At 36.8% G+C, this 19,640-nt stretch overlaps 1 protein-coding gene across 3 annotated transcripts in view; it reads left to right on the top strand.

The window, feature by feature from the left end:
- Window positions 1-18,804, top strand: part of LOC149845027 (protein MOR1-like) — a 42,558-nt gene extending 23,754 nt beyond the window's left edge. The window contains exons 19-54 of one of the 3 annotated variants that reach the window (XM_089995451.1): window positions 244-356; window positions 453-540; window positions 677-777; window positions 900-1,007; window positions 1,118-1,223; window positions 1,306-1,385; window positions 1,470-1,619; window positions 1,710-1,785; window positions 1,888-2,012; window positions 2,099-2,209; window positions 2,323-2,472; window positions 2,598-2,672; window positions 4,278-4,347; window positions 4,507-4,619; window positions 4,712-4,813; window positions 4,883-4,957; window positions 5,046-5,141; window positions 5,242-5,343; window positions 5,431-5,532; window positions 5,845-6,027; window positions 6,102-6,213; window positions 7,949-8,025; window positions 8,101-8,180; window positions 8,508-8,573; window positions 8,686-8,818; window positions 10,927-11,049; window positions 11,128-11,205; window positions 11,648-11,806; window positions 11,894-12,052; window positions 12,135-12,232; window positions 12,339-12,495; window positions 12,587-12,703; window positions 12,941-13,036; window positions 17,484-17,555; window positions 17,642-17,921; window positions 18,140-18,804. In XM_089995451.1, the coding sequence (XP_089851577.1) occupies window positions 244-356; window positions 453-540; window positions 677-777; window positions 900-1,007; window positions 1,118-1,223; window positions 1,306-1,385; window positions 1,470-1,619; window positions 1,710-1,785; window positions 1,888-2,012; window positions 2,099-2,209; window positions 2,323-2,472; window positions 2,598-2,672; window positions 4,278-4,347; window positions 4,507-4,619; window positions 4,712-4,813; window positions 4,883-4,957; window positions 5,046-5,141; window positions 5,242-5,343; window positions 5,431-5,532; window positions 5,845-6,027; window positions 6,102-6,213; window positions 7,949-8,025; window positions 8,101-8,180; window positions 8,508-8,573; window positions 8,686-8,818; window positions 10,927-11,049; window positions 11,128-11,205; window positions 11,648-11,806; window positions 11,894-12,052; window positions 12,135-12,232; window positions 12,339-12,495; window positions 12,587-12,703; window positions 12,941-13,036; window positions 17,484-17,555; window positions 17,642-17,921; window positions 18,140-18,420 (4,214 nt within the window). In that variant the 3' untranslated portion in view covers window positions 18,421-18,804. The remainder of the gene's footprint in view (window positions 1-243; window positions 357-452; window positions 541-676; window positions 778-899; window positions 1,008-1,117; window positions 1,224-1,305; window positions 1,386-1,469; window positions 1,620-1,709; window positions 1,786-1,887; window positions 2,013-2,098; window positions 2,210-2,322; window positions 2,473-2,597; window positions 2,673-4,277; window positions 4,348-4,506; window positions 4,620-4,711; window positions 4,814-4,882; window positions 4,958-5,045; window positions 5,142-5,241; window positions 5,344-5,430; window positions 5,533-5,844; window positions 6,028-6,101; window positions 6,214-7,948; window positions 8,026-8,100; window positions 8,181-8,507; window positions 8,574-8,685; window positions 8,819-10,926; window positions 11,050-11,127; window positions 11,206-11,647; window positions 11,807-11,893; window positions 12,053-12,134; window positions 12,233-12,338; window positions 12,496-12,586; window positions 12,704-12,940; window positions 13,037-17,483; window positions 17,556-17,641; window positions 17,922-18,139) is intronic. The other 2 variants (XM_089995454.1, XM_089995453.1) reach the window with 2 other exon arrangements.
- The last annotated feature ends 836 nt before the right edge of the window (window positions 18,805-19,640 follow it).

Raw genomic sequence — 19,640 nt, forward strand, 5'->3', positions numbered from 1 at the left:
CATTCAGATAAATGTAGTCTTGGTGGAAAATCCATTATTTGGGAAGCATATCTTTGAATGGTATTCTATAGCATGCATGTTGTAATTTTATACGTTTAGTAGGATCTTTGCTTGTAACCCTTATGAATTACTTCTAACTAGCTTTGTTAGATTTTCTATCTCCATGTAGCATGAGAAAGTTGCATATAATCTGATAAACTTTTGGCGATCGCTTTGCTTATGCATGTTAGTGCATCATTGCAGCTATTTCTTTACTAAAACAAGAAGTAGAAGGCCTTTCAGGCCTCGACCAGGTAGCAGAAATTTTGATCCGATTGCTGTGTGCAGTTCCTGGGTGGGGTGAGAAAAATGTCCAGGTACATTATATGTTCTTTGTGTGGACTTTCATATTGAGTGACTTTTTCTTGTAATCAATTCAAACAAATGGTTGAATTTGCTCTGGATGCAATCAGGTTCAACAACAGGTTATTGAAGTGATTACTCATATAGCTTCTACAGTATCGAAATTCCCAAAAAGATGTGTTGTGCTGTGCATCCTTGGTATGTGTTAGCCTCTAATGCTGATCTGCTATTGCAGCTGCTGATGACCAATTCTTCAAATTGTCATCCTTCTAGAAGTAATCTGGTAGCTGTGCATGCTTCTACTATATTTTTATTTTGGAGATGTCCTTTTCAGGAATAAGTGAAAGGGTTGCTGATATCAAGACTCGTACCCATGCTATGAAGTGCCTAACTGCGTTTTCTGAAGCAGTAGGTCCCGGATTTGTTTTTGATAGGGTAACCTCTCTTCCCCTTGAACAGTCATTCTTAAGTTACTGGAAGTGTAATTCGAATTTCTGTTTCTTTTCTTAGTGCAAGTTTCAAAAATGTTTGTTAAAATACTTCATTTCATATTTTAGCTATACAAAATTATGAAAGAGCACAAGAACCCCAAAGTTCTAAGTGAAGGAATTTCATGGATGGTCACTGCAGTTGAAGATTTTGGTGTCTCACACCTCAAATTGAAGGTGAGTTAAATCCTAGTTAAAGATCAGTAAATTTTGTTTGCTTGATATCTTTACTTGTAATTTGTTTGATTTTATCATGTTTGTTTTTGTTCATTTGTATATGTCTGCAGGATTTGATAGATTTTTGCAAGGATACAGGATTACAGTCAAGTGCTGCAGCCACCAGAAATTCAACTATTAAGCTGATTGGAATGTTGCACAAATTTGTTGGCCCAGGTGGGCATATACCTTTTTACCTTTTCTGGTATTGCATTGGTGTTATTGATTTTCAGTTTTTTTACTTCTCTTTTTACTGCAGACATCAAGGGGTTCCTCTCTGATGTGAAACCTGCACTTCTTAGTGCTCTTGATGCTGAATATGAAAAAAATCCTTTCGAGGTTTGAAATCTCATCCTGGTATTCCTTTTGGAGTTTCTCATAGACTTCTATATCATATTATGCTCTGGTGCATGTTATCAACAGGGTTCCAGTGCAGCTCCCAAGAAAACTGTGAAGTCTTGTGACTCCAATTCTGCAACTTCTGCTGCTGGGTTCGACGGGTTACCACGGGAAGACATCAGTGGGAAGATTACACCGAATCTGTTGAAGACCTTAGGTAGCCCAGACTGGAAGGTATTTATTAATTTAATTCTGTCCTTATTTCATGAAACACTATGTTCTTTTATCTGCATTTCTAAGAATAATTGTTTATTTACCTTATAGGTTCGATTGGAGTCCATTGAGTCTGTCAATAAAATACTGGAAGAAGCTAATAAACGCATACAACCGACTGGAACTGGTACTGAATCACAGCCTTTCTTCAATAAGAATGGATATGTTATGTTTTCTCAAATAGTATTATGGATTTATCCTATAATGTTATACTGCATTTGCCCTTCAGGTGAGCTGTTTGGGGCTCTCAGAGGCCGTCTTTATGATACTAACAAAAATCTGGTCATTGCGACACTTGCCACCATTGGTAATATTGCATCTGCCATGGGTCCTGAAGTTGAGAAATCAAGCAAGGTTACATTTTTATCTAGTGACAATTAATTTTTTAAGTATTTTTCTTCCAAATTTTTAAAAAAATAGTGGTATTTGTTTTCCTTCAGAAATTGTTGGCAGATGTCCTAAAATGCCTTGGTGACAATAAAAAGTTAATGAGGGAATGCACATTGAAGGCATTAGATTGCTGGGTCATTGCAGTTCTATTGGACAAGATGGTACTTTTTCACCTATTCTACTCTCAGAAATTTTAGATTACAGTCCATTTGCATTATCAGCTTTCAGGATTTCCTGTTTTAAGTTTTTGCCCATTTTTTTGGGTGCATTACAGGTTCCGTACATATCAGCTGCTTTAGTTGATCCTAAGCTTGGTGCAGAGGGCCGAAAGGATCTGTTTGATTGGCTAACAAAGCAGCTTTCTGGGATAAATGACTCAACTGAAATTTTGCAACTATTGAAGCCAACAGCTTCTGCCTTGACGGTATACTTTTCTATCTTGGTTGTCGAAAGTTCTCTTTCTTCCTATTTTGTGCTATTAATATCTATAAATTTTATTCAGTGATCTTTGTTGGGAAGTTAATATGTATTTCCCTCTTTCTTGTTTAGGACAAATCAGCAGAGGTTCGAAAATCAGCAGAGTCTTCATTGGCTGAAATCATTAGAGTTTGTGGAAATGAAGCAGTATGTGTACTTTTCTAAGAAGTTCTATTGCTGTTTTGTTTGGATTATATACATAAATACTTGCATACATATCCATGTCTCGGAATTGGACGATGCAAGGGCCGATTCCTATAAGATCAATCATGTATAACACATCTGTATGGTCAGATTCGAGAAAAACACAGAAATGAACCCTTCAAAAGCTCTATAGGCTGCAGTAGGCACGGACCAGTGTAGGCAGCTACCCTCTGCTCTATAATTTGTGTTGTAAAATTTTAAAAGTATTGTGAGCCATTGAGTTTTCAAGTATTGAAAAATATGTCTAGATGTCGTAAAATCTTCATGTAGAGCATAACAAATATATAAAATCCGATCGATGAAGCACTTGAACATTGTAGGATAGCTGTTTGCTAATCATTAGTTGTAGATTTTGGACCTTTTTTGGTGTGTGTGTGTGTGTGTGGGGGGGGGGGGGGTAATATACTCTATCCTCGTGGGGAAGGAACCCTCTGGTGGAAAACTCTATTTTTTTTAGTTTTTAATTCTTTTTTGGTGTGTGTGTGTGTGTGTGTGTTGGGCTTTGGTAGAAACCGACCCTTGGATCATGTTTTTCGACGTTCATGCTGGATTTCCATCGGTTGCAAAGTCAACGACCTACAATTTAATGAATTTCCAACACTCAAAAAACCGTATTTTTACGTCAAAAAATATGACCTAACAGTCGAATCCTACAACTTTGACCATGCTGAACACATCCACGGGGTCAGATTTGTTCAAAACAACCTCCTCCTTTGAGTCTCAAGTAGGGGGTTCCTTGCCCACAAGGGTAGTAAATACTATCCCATATATATATGGAGAGAGAGAAATTGGTTCCTCATACCATTCATATGGTGTGGACAGTGCTGATTTTCAATGTTCCAAGCTATGTGACATGGATACGGATGAGGGAACGGGGTACAATGTGGATTCACTTGGTACGATTCTGTAATTATCAATAATTAGGACACAGGGCCACGACTGTAAACACACATAGATGTATGTATGTGTGTGTATCTATAAAACAATTATGAATCACTATAATTAGGAACATCAAATAATGAAAGTAAATTGAAATTAAAACATAATGTAATTGATGACAAATTTTTAGAGAATAAGAATTAGAGTGAATAAGTTTATAAAAGAAAATAGATAAAGTTAATGACACAATGTTGATTTTGTGAAACTGGCTTGACTGTGCCATGTTGTGTTCATGAAGTGTCCGAGTGCCATATCGTGTCGATGCGGGATACACATGTTAAGTGAAGTATCCGTGTGACATAAGTTCTAAGTCATGTTTTGCAAATCAGACCTCACCGATGTGTTCAGCATGTTTTATTTGCTAGGAATTTACTTTTCGATTTTGTTCTTCTGATATAACAATACAATCTAATGCACAAACTATGTAGATCATATCCTTCAGGTCAGATTAGGAAAAAAAGTAGAAAGCAAAATAATTGAGAAATCAAAACCGACCATTCCCTGCTACCCGGGTAGGAGGAACCATATGTTTATGTATATGTATATGTATATACGTATGTATTGTATAGTGGATATGAAAAATGCTAACTACTTTACTTCTCTTGTTAGGTGACTAAGGGAGTGAAGGACCTGCATGGTCCTGTTTTAACCCTTGTTTTGGATCGAGTAAAACCTGCAGGTGCGCTTCAAGGTTCATATGCATATTTGTAGTTTATAGAGTTCATATTTTTCCACATGTTGATGTTCATGTGATCATATTTTTCCACATGATCAATGTTCATGTGTTCATATTTTTCCAAATGATCAATGTTCATATGTGCTCTTCTGTGGTGCACAGAGGCTTTTGATTCATCAAAATCTGTGTCATCCGGATTTACAAGGGCAGGTTCAAAGGTTGTAAAACCAGTTCCAAATGGCTCATCAAAACATGGCAGCAGGGTTGTCGGTTCGGTAATTAAAGTCTTGCTATATATATTATATATATGTATGTATATATATTCTTATGTTGTTGGTTGGGTGCTGACTGTTGACTCTTGGAACAGAAGGGCATCCAAATGAAAACGTCTAGGCCAGAAGCTGTAGAGATAGCTCAAGATCTTGCTGTCCAAGGCCAGGCTTTGTTCAATGTTAAAGACTCAAACAAGGTTTCCTAAGCATCTATCTGCCAAAAAATATTACTCTTGATGAATTACTAATGGTTGTTATGCTTGCAGGAGGACCGAGAGAGGATTATTGTACGTAGATATAAGTTTGAAGAGCTACGTTTGGAGCAGATACAAGATTTGGAAGTTTGTAACTGATCCTTTTTTATATCTGCTCTTTTTATTGTGTCAAATAAAATGTCATTCAAATTGATGTCATGGCATATTCCTGCAGGTTGACATGATGAAGTATTTTAGAGAAGATTTGCACCGAAGGTTACTGAGCACTGACTTCAAGAAGCAAGTGGATGGTCTGGAGATGTTGCAAAGGGTAACATTTTTTTTTTTGAAAATTTTAGATCTTTTTTAAAAATTTTGTCAAAATCCCAGCTTGTTTAACCTGTTTTACTTTTGTCATTCTTGATCTACAGGCCGTTCCATCTTTTGGGAAAGAAATATTGGAAATCGTGGATATCCTTTTGAAGTGGGTTGTTTTAAGGTTTTGTGAGTCGAATACAACATGCTTACTAAAGGTAGCTGCTCGATGTTTGCACTTTCTTTTCCAGGGTTGTTTGTGCTCTTAAGTGTCTTGGATATTTACCAGTTGAGAAATTTGACAGGTGCTGGAGTTCCTACCAGAGTTTATTGATGCCTTGAAGAATGATGGTCATACCTTAACTGAAGCTGAAGCTTCTATATTTCTTCCATGCTTAATAGAAAAGGTTTGCCTGAGAAAAAGTATAAGTGGTCATAACTTTTGTTCTATCGTGCTTCGTTTTTTCCTTTCCTTTCCGAGCATATTATCCTTTGTGGTTTCATAGAAGTACCAGTTCAAATATGTGCAACCTCTTCTAGTGCTCTTGGTCCTAGACTTGGCCTTGCACATTTCACTTTCTATTTTCCTGTTTAAATTTATTGTTAATAATAAGATATACAGTGTGGAATGGTCTCTGGATTTTATAGATTATTGATGTTTTACTGCATGCTACATACTCTTTTTCCTTCCCATTTATTTTCTCTTTCATTTTTAACAGTCTGGACACAACATTGAAAAAGTACGGGAAAAAATGCATGATCTGACAAAGCAAATTGCATGCATATATCCAGCCTCTAAGCTTTTTCCATATGTTTTGGAGGGACTACGTTCCAAAAACAATCGGACTCGAATTGAATGTGTGGATCTTATTGGATACATGATTGATTGCCATGGGCCAGAGGTAGGGCGTTGTTGATTTGACTTGCTCAGTAGTTCATTGCTGTGGTTAGTAATATTTGTATTAACTTTTGCCAGATTAGCGGGCAACTTAAAGCCTTGCAACTTGTTGCCAGCTTGACATCTGAGCGTGATGGTGAAATCAGGAAGGCAGCATTGAATACAATGGCCACTGCATACAAAATCCTTGGTATTGTCTTCTCTGCACTCGGATTATGAATTGGTATTTTGCCTTTGTTTTTCCAAATACAAAAGTTGTGATACAGTGTTGACACATGGCTATTCTTATGATGAGTTCACATTTTGCTTAAGCATGTATGGGAGTATATGATCTCTTTGTCTTGATGCCTCTGAAACATTAGTTGCTGTTGCTAGGTGATTAGGTTATATTCTCATCCGATTCAAAATTAATTGTGGTCCTTGGATTGGTATCTCATCTATATGACATTCAAAGTTTGACTTAACGAGATAAGTTTGTATTCTTATTTTTGGCTTTCTCTCACTGATAAGTGAAGCAATTGCTGATATGGGGGTTCAATGGAAGCAACTGTTAGTAGTTGGGGTTCTTCAAAATAGTTGATATCAGTTGAAAGAGTTGGAACTATATCTCTTACAGGCATTACCGCTATTGATACAAATTTCTGTACCATTGTTCTCTGTTAACTATGTAATGTTCAAGAATCTTTATAATGGAGCAGTTTGATAGTGTGATTGCTTTCTAACCTATAATGTATTGTTTTTCTTGACATTACGAAAACATTGGCTCTTTATAATTTCCTTCACTTTGAAAATATACTTGAATTTCGGTAGGTTCTCTCTCATCTATCTCATTTCCCTCTGCTGTGAGTTGTTTTGCCTAGTAGGATGGGTTTTGTTGTCTTTGTTCTAAATATTCACATTATTGAAAAGCTGTTTTGGAGGTTACTTTTACAGTAATTTGCAATGCACTCAACTTATCTGGTATTTACAGCGAACAACCTACTATTGGTTATTACATTTACTCATGTATTTAACATCTTTTTCAGAGACATTCTAGGTCCTAAAATCACTTAGTTGAACATTGTTTAGTAAAACAAAATGATTAAAATGGCCTCAATACTTATTTCTTTAACAAAGGACACGAGATAAATCATTTTATCAACAAAGGTCAAAAGGATATATCTCATGCAAATATTTGGAATACTGTAAGCTGTCAAATGTAAAATTATCCGACCGAAATCTGACTGTGGTTCAGCTTCAGGTTAGGGTATAACTGAAATTATAGACCAGTATGGGTGATTGGCGTCAGGGCCTTTTTTTTTAATCGGGTCAGATAAACACTTGTAAATTGAAAAGCCTATAAGAATTACTATGTTTAAGCATGTTAAAATTTAGAGAGGAGAAAAACATTATACGGACACTGATCAATATGGCATTCAAAAAAACAAAATCGGTAAGTTTTTAATAAACTATTCATTGAAATTGTTATTCACGTGAACATGCTATGGATTTGATCAATGCTAATGATGTTTATATTCAAGGATAGAAACTGGTTTGGGTATAAATGGGGTTCAGTTTTGTGTCAGTTGGGGTAATAAGCTAGGTCCAAAATGGTTTGGGTTCTGGTCGTCTCTGGAAGGGTTTGGGTATAGATTGCGTAGAACCTTTTGGATCAAATTTGTATTTTCTTTATGTAAGACCTCACCCATTTGTCAAAAGGTTCTAGATTTCTGGCCCAGCTGAACCCATGGGTTTATCAGGATAAGCTTGCATCGAGTCTAATCAGTTTGGGACATTGGTTTAGTCGGGTATATGAGGCCCAGTTGTACTCCTAAATGTAATAACAGAATAGTTGGGCAGTTTTCTGTAACTGATAAATTGCACAGATTTTTGTTATTTAGCTACGTTTTATTTCTCATCCATTTTTCATCTGCTGTCATGTACAGGTGATGATGTTTGGAGGTATGTTGGTAAGCTATCAGATGCTCAGAAAAGTATGCTGGATGATAGATTTAAGTGGAAGGTTCATCTTCTTTCTTGTACACTTCTTTCTTTCCTTTTTTCAAACAATATCTTTTATAGTGAGGAATTTTTCCAGGCACGAGAAATGGACAAGCGAAGAGAAGGAAAACCTGGTGAAGCTCGGGCAGCATTACGCCGCTCTGTCAGAGATAATGGGTACATTCATGAGCTTGTTTTTCCTTTATTTTTTTGTTGCATTTATAATTTGTTTTATCTTGTTTATATTTTTGAGTTTTCCTTCTTTGGTCTATCCATCTTGTTGATAGGATTTTGAATTTACATCTTGACAGTAGGTATTGGCTAAACGTTCATTCACTTTGTACACGTCCAAATATGAATTCCTCAAGAAATTTTTTTGTACCTACTGAAAAGCCCATGCCCTTGTACTGTTTCATTCTAGGGTTATTTCTTGTTTTGGATTAAAAGATGTGTCCTTGTTGTCTGCTAAAATATTAGATGTTCTAAATATTCTGATGCGTGTAGGCTTGAGGTAGCAGAGCAAAGTGGCGAAGTATTATCAAGGTCGGTCTCTGCTCCAGTCTTAACTAGGTATCTCATGATCGTTTGATCTGCACTGATTTCCCCTTTCTGGGACGTCTTTTTACTTCTCATCATGTTATTTAATTTGCTTATTTATTTCTCTATTATTTTCATTCAACAGTGCCAGAGCTAGCAATGGGCATTTCGAGGCTCATATGGATAGACATGTCCTGCCTCGGCCAGTGTCTGCTGCAAGTGGCCCATCTGATTGGAATGAAGCACTTGAGATCATTACGATGGGTTCTCCTGAACAGGTATCCACAATTTCTGCTTTTTTCATTAAAACTCAATACATTGGAATTCTGTATAATTTACCCAGAAAACATTCTTCACAAGTTTTATGCATTCAGAATTTCAGAGATTTAGTCCTTTTTGAGTTAGTGATATACCCCACGTCAATTTCAGAACTCAATTTTTTTCCACTTTAGGAGAAGGAAATGTGCTATAAATCCTCAAGTTTCCAAATTCAATGATAACTAGATTATTAGCTATAATCATAGTCACAGATATTGCTGATATATTGAAATTATCGGCAATATTTTAAAAAATTCTTTTATGGTGATATTATTGCAATAATATCATGATATTTTCAGTTATATTTACTTTTTAGATCTTTTATATATCTTAAATGTTTTTTCTGGTTTCTTTTATATTTTTTTATGTATTTCTTTTTTTTATGTGTATTTTTTTATCTAAACATGTTATTTTATTACTTATTTCTGCTATTTTTATATTTTAATTTTTTAACCCCTGAGATTTTCCCGAGATTTTACAATTAAACCTCTATTATCACAAGGATTTGCCTTACCAAGATATAGCTGAGACCGATATTTGTGACTATGGTTATAATGGTATTGTTGAATTCTTTTATCTCCCTAGGTCACATGGTTTCAAACACTAACAAGCTATGTCTCAAACATATGCTTGGTGTAGGGCATGGCATGCACATGGTTGACACAGCATGGCGGTTTTATATGAGTGCTCTAGAACATGATGGTGCATGTATACACATGTATATCATATATTATAGTCTAAGATAATACATCATCAGTACCACATTATTATTGAACACAGTCACAGATATCGTTTTCAAAATATCGCAATATTATTGCTGTAAATTCAGCAAACAATAATATAGGTAAAATATCGTGATATTTTGAAAACATTGCCAATTTGATAATGTTGTGATATTATCACAAGAATATCACGATATTCTCGTGATAATATCACGATATTCTCGTGATAATATCACGATATTCTCGTGATAATATCACGATATTCTCGTGATAATATCACGATATTATCAATTAGTTTTGCTGTTTTTATTTATCTTTTACATTTTTTACTTATTTCTTTTATTATTTATGTATTTTTTGTCTAAACATGATATTTTCTTACATATTTTTGTTATTTTTTTAGATTTTTTTAATCTCCGAGATTTATCACCAAACCTATAATATCGCAAGAAATAGCCTCACTGAGATATAGCCGATACCGATATTTGTGGCTATGTTATTGAATAAAATTCTTATCTGTTATGATTTACAAAACTAGTGAGCTTGATTGTGCCTGGGTTAATGCGGAAAATTATCTATTCAAGTGATTTTAGGGAGTTCTGATTGGCTAGGCAACTGGGGATGTCTATTATGTGGTTGTTAGAGTATGAGATCTGTTCTATAAAAGATTTTGGTTGATCCTGACATTGACCATGTTTATTGTGTCATAAGTCATCCTATGTCTGTGTCCAGAAGTGTTGACATGTGACATTGAGGTTAGGGAAAATGGACGATGATCATGATGTTGACCATGTTTGCATCAGAGTCTCCTCACACGGCTTCTCCATGTGGAGATACTTTTTTGCTATGTCACATGGGTGCGGGTGCAGGGATTCGGCACTTCCAAAAAACCCAGGTGCGGGGTGCGGCAGGGGCAAAAATGTAATATATATATATATATATATATATATATATATATATATATATATATATATATATATATATATATATATATATATATATATATATATATATATATATATATATATATATATATATATATATATAAAGGGGGGTCCGGGGGGGGGGCAACCCCCCCCCCCCCACCACCACCAAGTTTTTTTTATAATTCCGCAGCCCATTTCATAGGGCAATTTTAAAAAAAAAATCCAAAAAATGGACCAAAATGACCCTGGGTGCGGTCAACGCACCCAGGGTCGGGTTGACCGCACCCGCGTCGACGCTGGTGCGGCACCCTGCTAGCCGAATCCCCGTTACATAGCTTTTTTCTATATATCCATTCTATGTTTTCAAAATAGATGATTTCTTTTGCAAATCATGGGAATCTTAACTGTTTGTATGTGCAGTCAGTTGAAGGCATGAAAGTTGTGTGCCATGAGCTGGCCCTGGCCACAAACGATCCGGAAAATAGTTCTGTGGATGATATTGTGAAGGATTCAGATAGACTTGTTTCTTGCCTTTCTGCTAAGGTATTATATCTACATATCTCTATTTGCTTAGTTCGATTAACATCTTGTGACAGCCCTTCTGAGATTGAACCTTGACAGGTACCAAAGACTTTTGACTTCAGTCTTGCTGGAGCCTCTTCAAGGTCATGTAAATATGTTTTAAACACGCTTATGCAGGTATATCACTATTTATTAATTTATCATCCTTTGAAAATAGAGATGGAATATTTTCTACATTTTGTAGTTGATAATTGCCTCAAGCTTGGAGTAATGTTGTCAGTATCATCTCGGACCAAACGGTTCTGGTGAGTCAGGCGATACCGATTCGGAGGTGAATTGATCTCAATCGTCCAACTTTTAACCACGGAAAGACACATGTCAACAAAATATTAAAAAGCTACTTTGGACTATTTTTCAGATTTTTTTGAAAATTAGCCGGTTCAGATCATATCTGTCTTGATTTTCTGCCACTACGATACGTATCGAGCGATTCAACCTGATACTGACAACATTGGTTTGGAGCATTTGTGTGGTCCTCATAATAAACTGAAAATTAGACAGATGTTGCTGCTGTCAGTTTGTCACTAATTGTGTTCTTTCCTTTTCTCTTTTATTGCAGACATTTCAACTTAAAAGGCTTGCTCATGCTGTCAAGCAGAGTACCCTTAACAGCCTGATCACTGAGCTGCTTCTATGGCTTCTGGATGAGCGGGTTCCTTTGATGGACGATGGAAGTCAACTTCTAAAAGCCCTTAATGTTTTGATGCTTAAAATCCTGGTTGGTTCTTCCTGCTGCTTTGCTCCTTTTTCTTCTATGACTTATAATTTTGTATTTATGTGAATGGTTCCTCTTATGTGTTCACAGGATAATGCTGAGCGCACATCATCCTTTGTTGTGCTAATTAACCTCTTGCAACCACTAGATGCCTCAAGATGGCCATCACCCGCATCTGTGGAGACCTTGGCTGCCCGAAACCAGAAGTTCTCAGAGCTTGTTGTTAAATGTCTCATCAAATTGACAAAAGTAACACATCTTTTACTGGTTTTGACATATCTAACATTTAGTTTTCCCCCCAGAAATCATCATCTAGAGCACTCTTTGTCAGGTTCTTCCAAGTACAATATATGATGTTGATCTTGATCGGATTTTACAAAGCATACATGTATATCTACAAGAGTTAGGAATGGAAGAGATACGAAAGAGGTTGTTGCAAATTTGTTTCTCCTCTCGTTTTCTTTACTTTTTGGTGTTTATTGGGAATAAAAGTTGTTCACATTCTGTTTATTTGACATATAGTCCATTTTGCTAGGGCTGGTGCTGATGACAAACCATTGCGCATGGTTAAGACAGTGTTGCATGAATTAGTTAAGCTTCGTGGAACTGCAATTAAGGGTCACTTGTCTATGGTTCCTATAGACATGGAACCTCAACCTATAATCCTTGCATACATTGATCTGAACCTTCAGGTTTGGATAGTCAATTTGAGGTGTTACTCTGAAATTTATAATATATGCATGTATTTCCCACCTGCTAATGCATTTAAAACTCATCTTTCAGACTCTTGCAGCAGCTAGAATGTTGACACCATCAGGTCCTGTTGGTCAGACTCACTGGGGTGATTCTGCTTCCAACAATCCATCCACAGCAACACATTCAGCTGATGCACAATTGAAGGTACATTACCAAAGTCCATTTCTTTATGTAGTTCAAGTGAAGTTTCTTAACTGACATGCTTCTCCAGAGTTTTTACACACTGAAAGAGTATGACTTTTTAATGTGGAGCTGCAGTAGGCTTGGGATGTGGCCTGCACAGTCTCATCCATTATTTTTGAATTTGTCTTTGTCAGACATCAATGAAGGCTCTCATCATTCTTCCAACTTACCTGTTCTCTGATTTTGATGTTTATGCAGCAAGAGCTAGCTGCAGTTTTCAAGAAAATTGCTGACAAACAGACTTGCACCATTGGCCTGTTTGAACTTTACCGTATCACACAGTTGTATCCTAAGGTAAATCATGTGTTTTATTGTGATGCTGCTTTAACTTGTTTATGTGTTTGCTTAAGTTCTTGTAGTGCATTGTGTTTAGAACAACAACCTGGGTATTTTGATGCCAAAGACCTGGTGCAATATATGAATCATCTCCTGTTTATTGTTATGACATATGGTATGCTATGTACTTCATTGTATTTATTATTATTTATCAGTGAAACCTGTTTGAATTTGTTTGCTCTCAAGTGAATTTCATTGTTTTACTTGACACGGTATTGCAGTTATGGGCTTTTGAAAGGACTGACTGGAATTTCACTCATTGGTGCTGCATGAGGTCTCTTTTGTTAAGCTGCAACTATTCCACAATTAACAACCTTGGGTCTACTAGATTTCACAATTTTTTTCCTTTTTTTTGTGGTGGGATGGGAGCTTGATGAAGCCATTTGACCAGCATCCTGAAGTATAGCATAATCGGCATTTTATGTTTTGAATTTTGATTTGTCAAGTTTTCTAGGTTTTTAACGGCTTTTGTGTGCATGCTTACTTTGTTGCATATGAAGATTCAAGGTTGGTGTGTTGGTTACAGATTGTTGTAGTTAAGGATCTGAAGTTTGGTTATATTTTTTCCTTTTTGGCTCCTGATGGTAATACTCTGAGGTGTACGTGCATAACAATTCATGAGAGAAGCTCTTTGCTAAGGTTGTTACTTGTTGCTTCTTAGAGTTCTCTGAAAGGCATCACAATACCATCACTAAGAGGGGCTATCTTGAGATGTTCAGTTCTTTAGCATCAAGTCCTACATCTTAGCTTCTTACGTGATTTATTTCTTATTTCTTGTTCTCTTTCATGTTGGTGCAAGTGATCTTGCGCATATATATTTGTGCTACTGTTTTTTTTTCTATGCCATTGTCAGCCTTTTTTTCATCTTCGGATAGAAGTTCTTCTCTTAGTGTAAGGCTTAGCTTGCCTGGTTTATACATAATTTGAGCCTTGGACTTCATTTGAAGTGTCAAAAACTATGAGTGAGGACCTTCTTCTCTACACATAATTCTCATGGCTTTATCCTCGGGCAAGAATGACATTCAGTTATAGATGGGTCTACATACATTGGGATTTAATTCGCTTCTTTAATGAGAGGCTCTTACAGAGCATACAAACAATATGAATTCTAGGATCCTGTAGCTAAGAAGAAATCTTATATTTGTTTGAATGTTTTCCTTTATAGGTCTACTATATTATTGATGACTGTTCAAACGAAATTTCTTCTTTATCCTTATCATAAAGATGCTGGCAACTTTGAGCATATACATGTCCAAGTATATGGCTGGAAATCATTTGGAAGTTCCGGGCTATGATTGATCATTTATGAAATGGAGTTTTTTTTTTCTAAATTTTCTGTCCTGTTCGGTTTATGCTTGTACTAGAACATGATCATTAGCGTGGTTCTAAAACTATTTTGACATTTACTTATTTTTTCATATTGAAGTTTCCTTTTTCATCATGCAGCTTAACCTGTCTTAGTTCATTCATATGTTTAGTGTGACCCACCTATCATATGGTGTTTGATTGATAAGGCATAAAGTAAGATTGATGTAAAAGCTTCACAAATTGTTAATTATTGAGATATTTGCAATAGTTGACCATATGATGATTAGGTGATCCTTGGGATGGTTGCTGTATTAGGTATTCTTTTCTGAATTATGTTTTTCAAGGGGAATTATCCGTGCCCTTTCTTTTGGCGCAATTGCTTCCTAAAGAATTTATGAATTTGAGGGTACAAATCCATAGAGCTTTTTATGGACCCAATGATGTTGCTGGCATGATTATAGTAGGTGATAATTCAGCTGCATTAGTGTGGTCAAACAGAAAATTGGAGATATTTGACATGAAAGACTTTGGATTATTCTGGTAGTTTCTTAGGCTTGAGATTGCTTATTGTATAAGTGAGCAACACAACTTTGTCGCTTTGGCCATTGTTATGCAAGTTGATACCTTTATTGGGATGGTATGGAACTGCATTTTCCCCCTAATTTCTTGTGTTTCTCCACTATCCATATATACTTTTTCCCGGTTTAATGTTTCTTGTGTGATTCATCTGTGAGTTAGTTATGACTTATGAGTATGCTTAGCAGTGTTGTGAGAGGCGTACGCCTCAGAGGCGAAGCGCAGGCTCAACGCCTCGCTTCGCCTCATCGCATTTACAACCTTGCGACTCAGTCTCACGTTGTGAGAGGCGTACGCCTCAGAGGCGAAGCGCAGGCTCAACGCCTCGCTTCGCCTCATCGCATTTAACAGCCTTGATGCTTAGATGTGTGAATTTAAGTCCTTTTCTAAAGGGCATGCCTGACATATTGGTCTGTCCTTTTCTTTTTCCATCATCCTCTTTATTGAAACTTTGATCAATCATTCAGATTTGTAGGCTTGACTTCTAGTTGGTGATTCCCCACCATGCCTGAGTTCGGTTCTAGGGAGCAGCTAGCCACTCTCCACGTGTCCATCCTATGCAGGCTATGGTACCCGGATACTCCATTTTTCCCTCGATACCTGTGTCGACACACGTATCCCTGTGTCGGCAAAAGTCGACACCCGCATGCCCCATTTTACCCTCTGTACATACAAGTTTGTATTCAATTTATAATTTATAATTATATTTTCAGTTTATAACTTTATATTTTCAGTATATAATATATATGTTAGATATAGCATACACATTTACATTATATCCAGTTTATTTTGTATTTATGTGGTATTTAATATATATATATATATATATATATATATATATATATATATATATATATATATATATATATATATATATATATAGCCATATCCCCATACCCACTTTTTTTGGAATTGCCGTGTCAAACCCTCTACCCTTACCCAGGTAACAGTTTGCAGGTGAGAAAATGTGGGGAAAATGGGGGCAATGTCTCCCCATTTTGCCCTTTCAAATTAAAAAAAAATATAGAAAACATTCTCTCCCTGTGCAACTGCCACATTTCCCGCTTTCGCTTCCCCTGGCGTACCTCGCCACGCCCGGCAAAGAGGTGGTGCACCTCTCCAACCTCGAGACCCAGTAGGGGCTCGACTGCAGCAACAGTGGCACCATCTACAAGGCGCGTCACTGCCGGACCGGCGAGATCTATGCCCTGAAGGTCGTTCATGGCGGCTGCAATGCCTCTGCCCAGCAGCAAACAATCTGTGAGATGGAAATCCTCAAGAACATTGGGTTCATGAACGTCCGGTGGTTGTTGCTTATGAACGTCGGGCTCCCTCCCGGCTGGTATCCTGGCAGCAATCGGCTGGACTTGTATCACAGCCCTCTCCCTGTGTACTGCAGCCCACTGGAGTTGGACAGGGAGAGGGCAAAATGTTGAGACATTGCCCCCATTTTTCCCCATGTGCAAAGGATGAACACGTGGTGAGCGGCTATATGCCATGGCATATAGCAGCTCCCTGGAACCAAACTTCACCATGCCCTCTATTTTTCATGATGAATTTTCATTTTCTTGTTGCAATAAGAAGCAATTGAAGTTAGAACAGTTGATTACTGAGTGTATAGGCCATGGTCCCTCACAACGGGTAAGATAGTCTAGTTTCATTGTTTTCTTTTTGGACAGAGGTTCTGATTTTGGAGCATACTGCTCATTTGTACTAAGAAGTGCTATCCTTGTGAGATCTAGGATTTATGAGGAGCTATACCACATGGATGCTTTATTTATACTGTTGTATCATATCGGCTTATATAGTGGTGATGATTGGAAACTCATCAAATGATTATATCCCCGAAATGAGTCTGTTGTCTTATTCACCCTTTTTCTATTATATATATATTAAATTTTTTCTTGAATATTTTGCATATCTAGTTTTGACCATAAATCAATAATCAGATTAGCAAGTTTTCTCAGGTAGGTTTCAATCATTGTCGCCAATATAGTTTTTGGCAAATTCTCGGCAAAGTTTTTCTTGGGATTTTCTTAAGTTGTTTTTCTTGGGAAATATCAGAAGTTTTGAATTTTAGAAAAATAAGAAGAAGAATAAAAAAATTATAGGTATAATAGGTTTTTCTTGCAAATATAAAGAAACAATTAGAAAGTTTTTTAAAATAAAAAAGAAACAAAAAACCAAAAAACAAATGCTTAAAATATATAAAAAGATGTTTTTTTTAAAATCTCGGGAAAATATATTGATACTATATCGTGATAATATCACAACATTTTATGTTCTGGAAATATTTTGAAAATTTCAGGAAAATATTGACTGACCTTGAAATATTGATAATATCACGATATTTTCAAAATATCGGCATTATCAGTGAGTGGTTTCAATTTGTTCTTAATGTTTGACCTGAACCATGCATAGGTTCTGTACATAAATTTCAACTGAGATGCATTGTAGTTTTGAACACAGTTCTAGGATTTTGTGCTTCAGTTCAGCATGTTCCCTTCTGCACTGGTTTCAGGTGGATATATTTGCTCAGCTCCAGAATGCAAGTGAGGCATTTCGGACGTATATTAGGGATGGTCTAGCGCAGGTGCGTCTGTCTATTATTGCTGTCCACAACTCCAGCACTGTTAACAAAGGAAATACCCATCTTTTCTGCACTGGTGTTTTTTGCAGATGGAAAGTAATGCTGCAGCTGGCCGAACTCCTTCCAGCTTGCCAATTTCAACACCGCCTCCTGTCTCTTTGTCACATTCTTCACCAAAACTTGCACCGCTGTCTCCTGTTCATGCAAAGTTGCAAAACATAAAGACAGAAATTACTAGCTCGAACCTGCAGTCATCACGTGATTCAACAGATTCTGGGAGGAATGCAGTAAGTTCACCTGGCAAGCATAGTGATCAGCCTGACTTGAGAGAGCAATCTGATGTTCACAATGAAAGATACATGACTTCAGGTATTGGTTCTATTTCTGGTTAGGCATGGATAGGCTGTATGTGATTTTTGATCTCAGCCTTTGTACACAGAGGACCAGTTCAATAGGGACCTTAGTTGTGGCATGTGGCTAGTGGTCAGATTTGTTTGGTTTGAGGGTTAAATGTCTGATCTCAGTTTTTGTCTTATATACTTTATTATTTTCAAAAATGAGGTTGATGACACTGTTACTATTTGCAGCCGTTGCACCTGCTGGTGGATTGGATGCCCTCAAAGAAAGAATGAAAAGCATACAAGCAGCAGTTGCTGCTGGAATGACAGAAGGTGGTAACCGGCCGCTAATATCCTTTAATGGTTCTATACAAAATTCAATACAAGAGAGCCAGCTAGCCCATGGATCCGATTCTCATGATGTGGAGGCTCCTGTTCAGTCTAGCATTCTTCCCATGGATGAGAAGGCTCTTTCAGGACTCCAAGCTCGCATGGAAAGGCTCAAAAGTGGATCTGTTGATTTGCTTTGAGTATCTGGGTTGACAAACTTGTGTTGTGATGAGATAAAGGTCAAGTTTCATTCTTTTTCTTGACTGATGGGCTTCGATCAGAGCCAACAGTTTGTGTAACAACCAGAGATGAGCAGGTTGCAGAGAATCATGCGTTTTTTTTCTATTCCTGGAAAAATTGATTATCCAGTCATCTGCAACTGGCTGGCCATGATTGGCAGCCGGCACGTCTTTTTCCATTTGGTTCTGGATGTTCATCATCCCAGGTATGTTTCAGCCGAGATTAAGTGAAAATGTGAATGATAGGTGATACCATGTGTTTGTATGTAAGTACCAACTACAAGAACTTCATTGTTTTATATCATTAGTTTTTCATAATATCAATGTATCTATATCTTTTACCAATAGCGTGGACATTTTGTTTTCACAATCTCTTTTACCAATTTTCCTATAACGGTTGGGTTACATCAAGGATCTGCTTTGAGCCCTTTCCTATTTGCTATAGTGATGGATGAGCTTACGAGATCAATTCAAGAAAATGTGTCGTCGTGTATATTGTTTTGATTGATGAGTCTAGAGCTGAAGTTAATGCTAAGTTAGAATTATGGAGACAAACATTGGAAGCAAGATGTTTTAAGTTGAGTAAGAGTAAGGCAGAATATATGGAATGTTGGTTTAGTAAGCAACGAAGTAGTGATAAGAGTCTAGTAAAGCTTGGTGAGCAAAAAATACCAGTGGATGATTGTTTCAAATATTTGGGATTCATCATTCAAAAGTATGGAGAAATTGATGGATAAATCATAGGATAAAGGTTGGGTGGATGAAATGGAAAAGTGCAACCGGAGTGTTGTGCAATCGTAGAATGCCATTGCGGTTGAAGAGAAAGTTTTATAGGATGACTATTAGGCTCGCTTTACTATATGGTAAGGAATGTTGGGCTGCCAAGAGACATCATATTCAAAAAATGAGTGTAACTGAGATGCGTATGCTTAGATGGATGTGTGAAATTACAATAAAAGATAAGATTCAGAATGAGGAGATACGTAAGAAGGTAGGCGTTGCACCCATTGAAAATAAGATAAGAGAGAATCATTTATGGTGGTTTGAACATATTCGATGAAGGCCTAATGATGCTCCAGTTAAAAGGATGGAGAAATGAGAAAATATATTAGTTAAAAAAGGTCGGGGTAGGCCTAAGAAGACTTGGATGAAGATGATAGGAAAGGATATGAATGCTTTGA

Source organism: Nuphar pumila, chromosome 2, assembly GCF_984573655.1.
Source record: "Nuphar pumila chromosome 2, dmNupPumi1.hap1.1, whole genome shotgun sequence".
Classification (NCBI taxonomy): domain Eukaryota; kingdom Viridiplantae; phylum Streptophyta; class Magnoliopsida; order Nymphaeales; family Nymphaeaceae; genus Nuphar; species Nuphar pumila.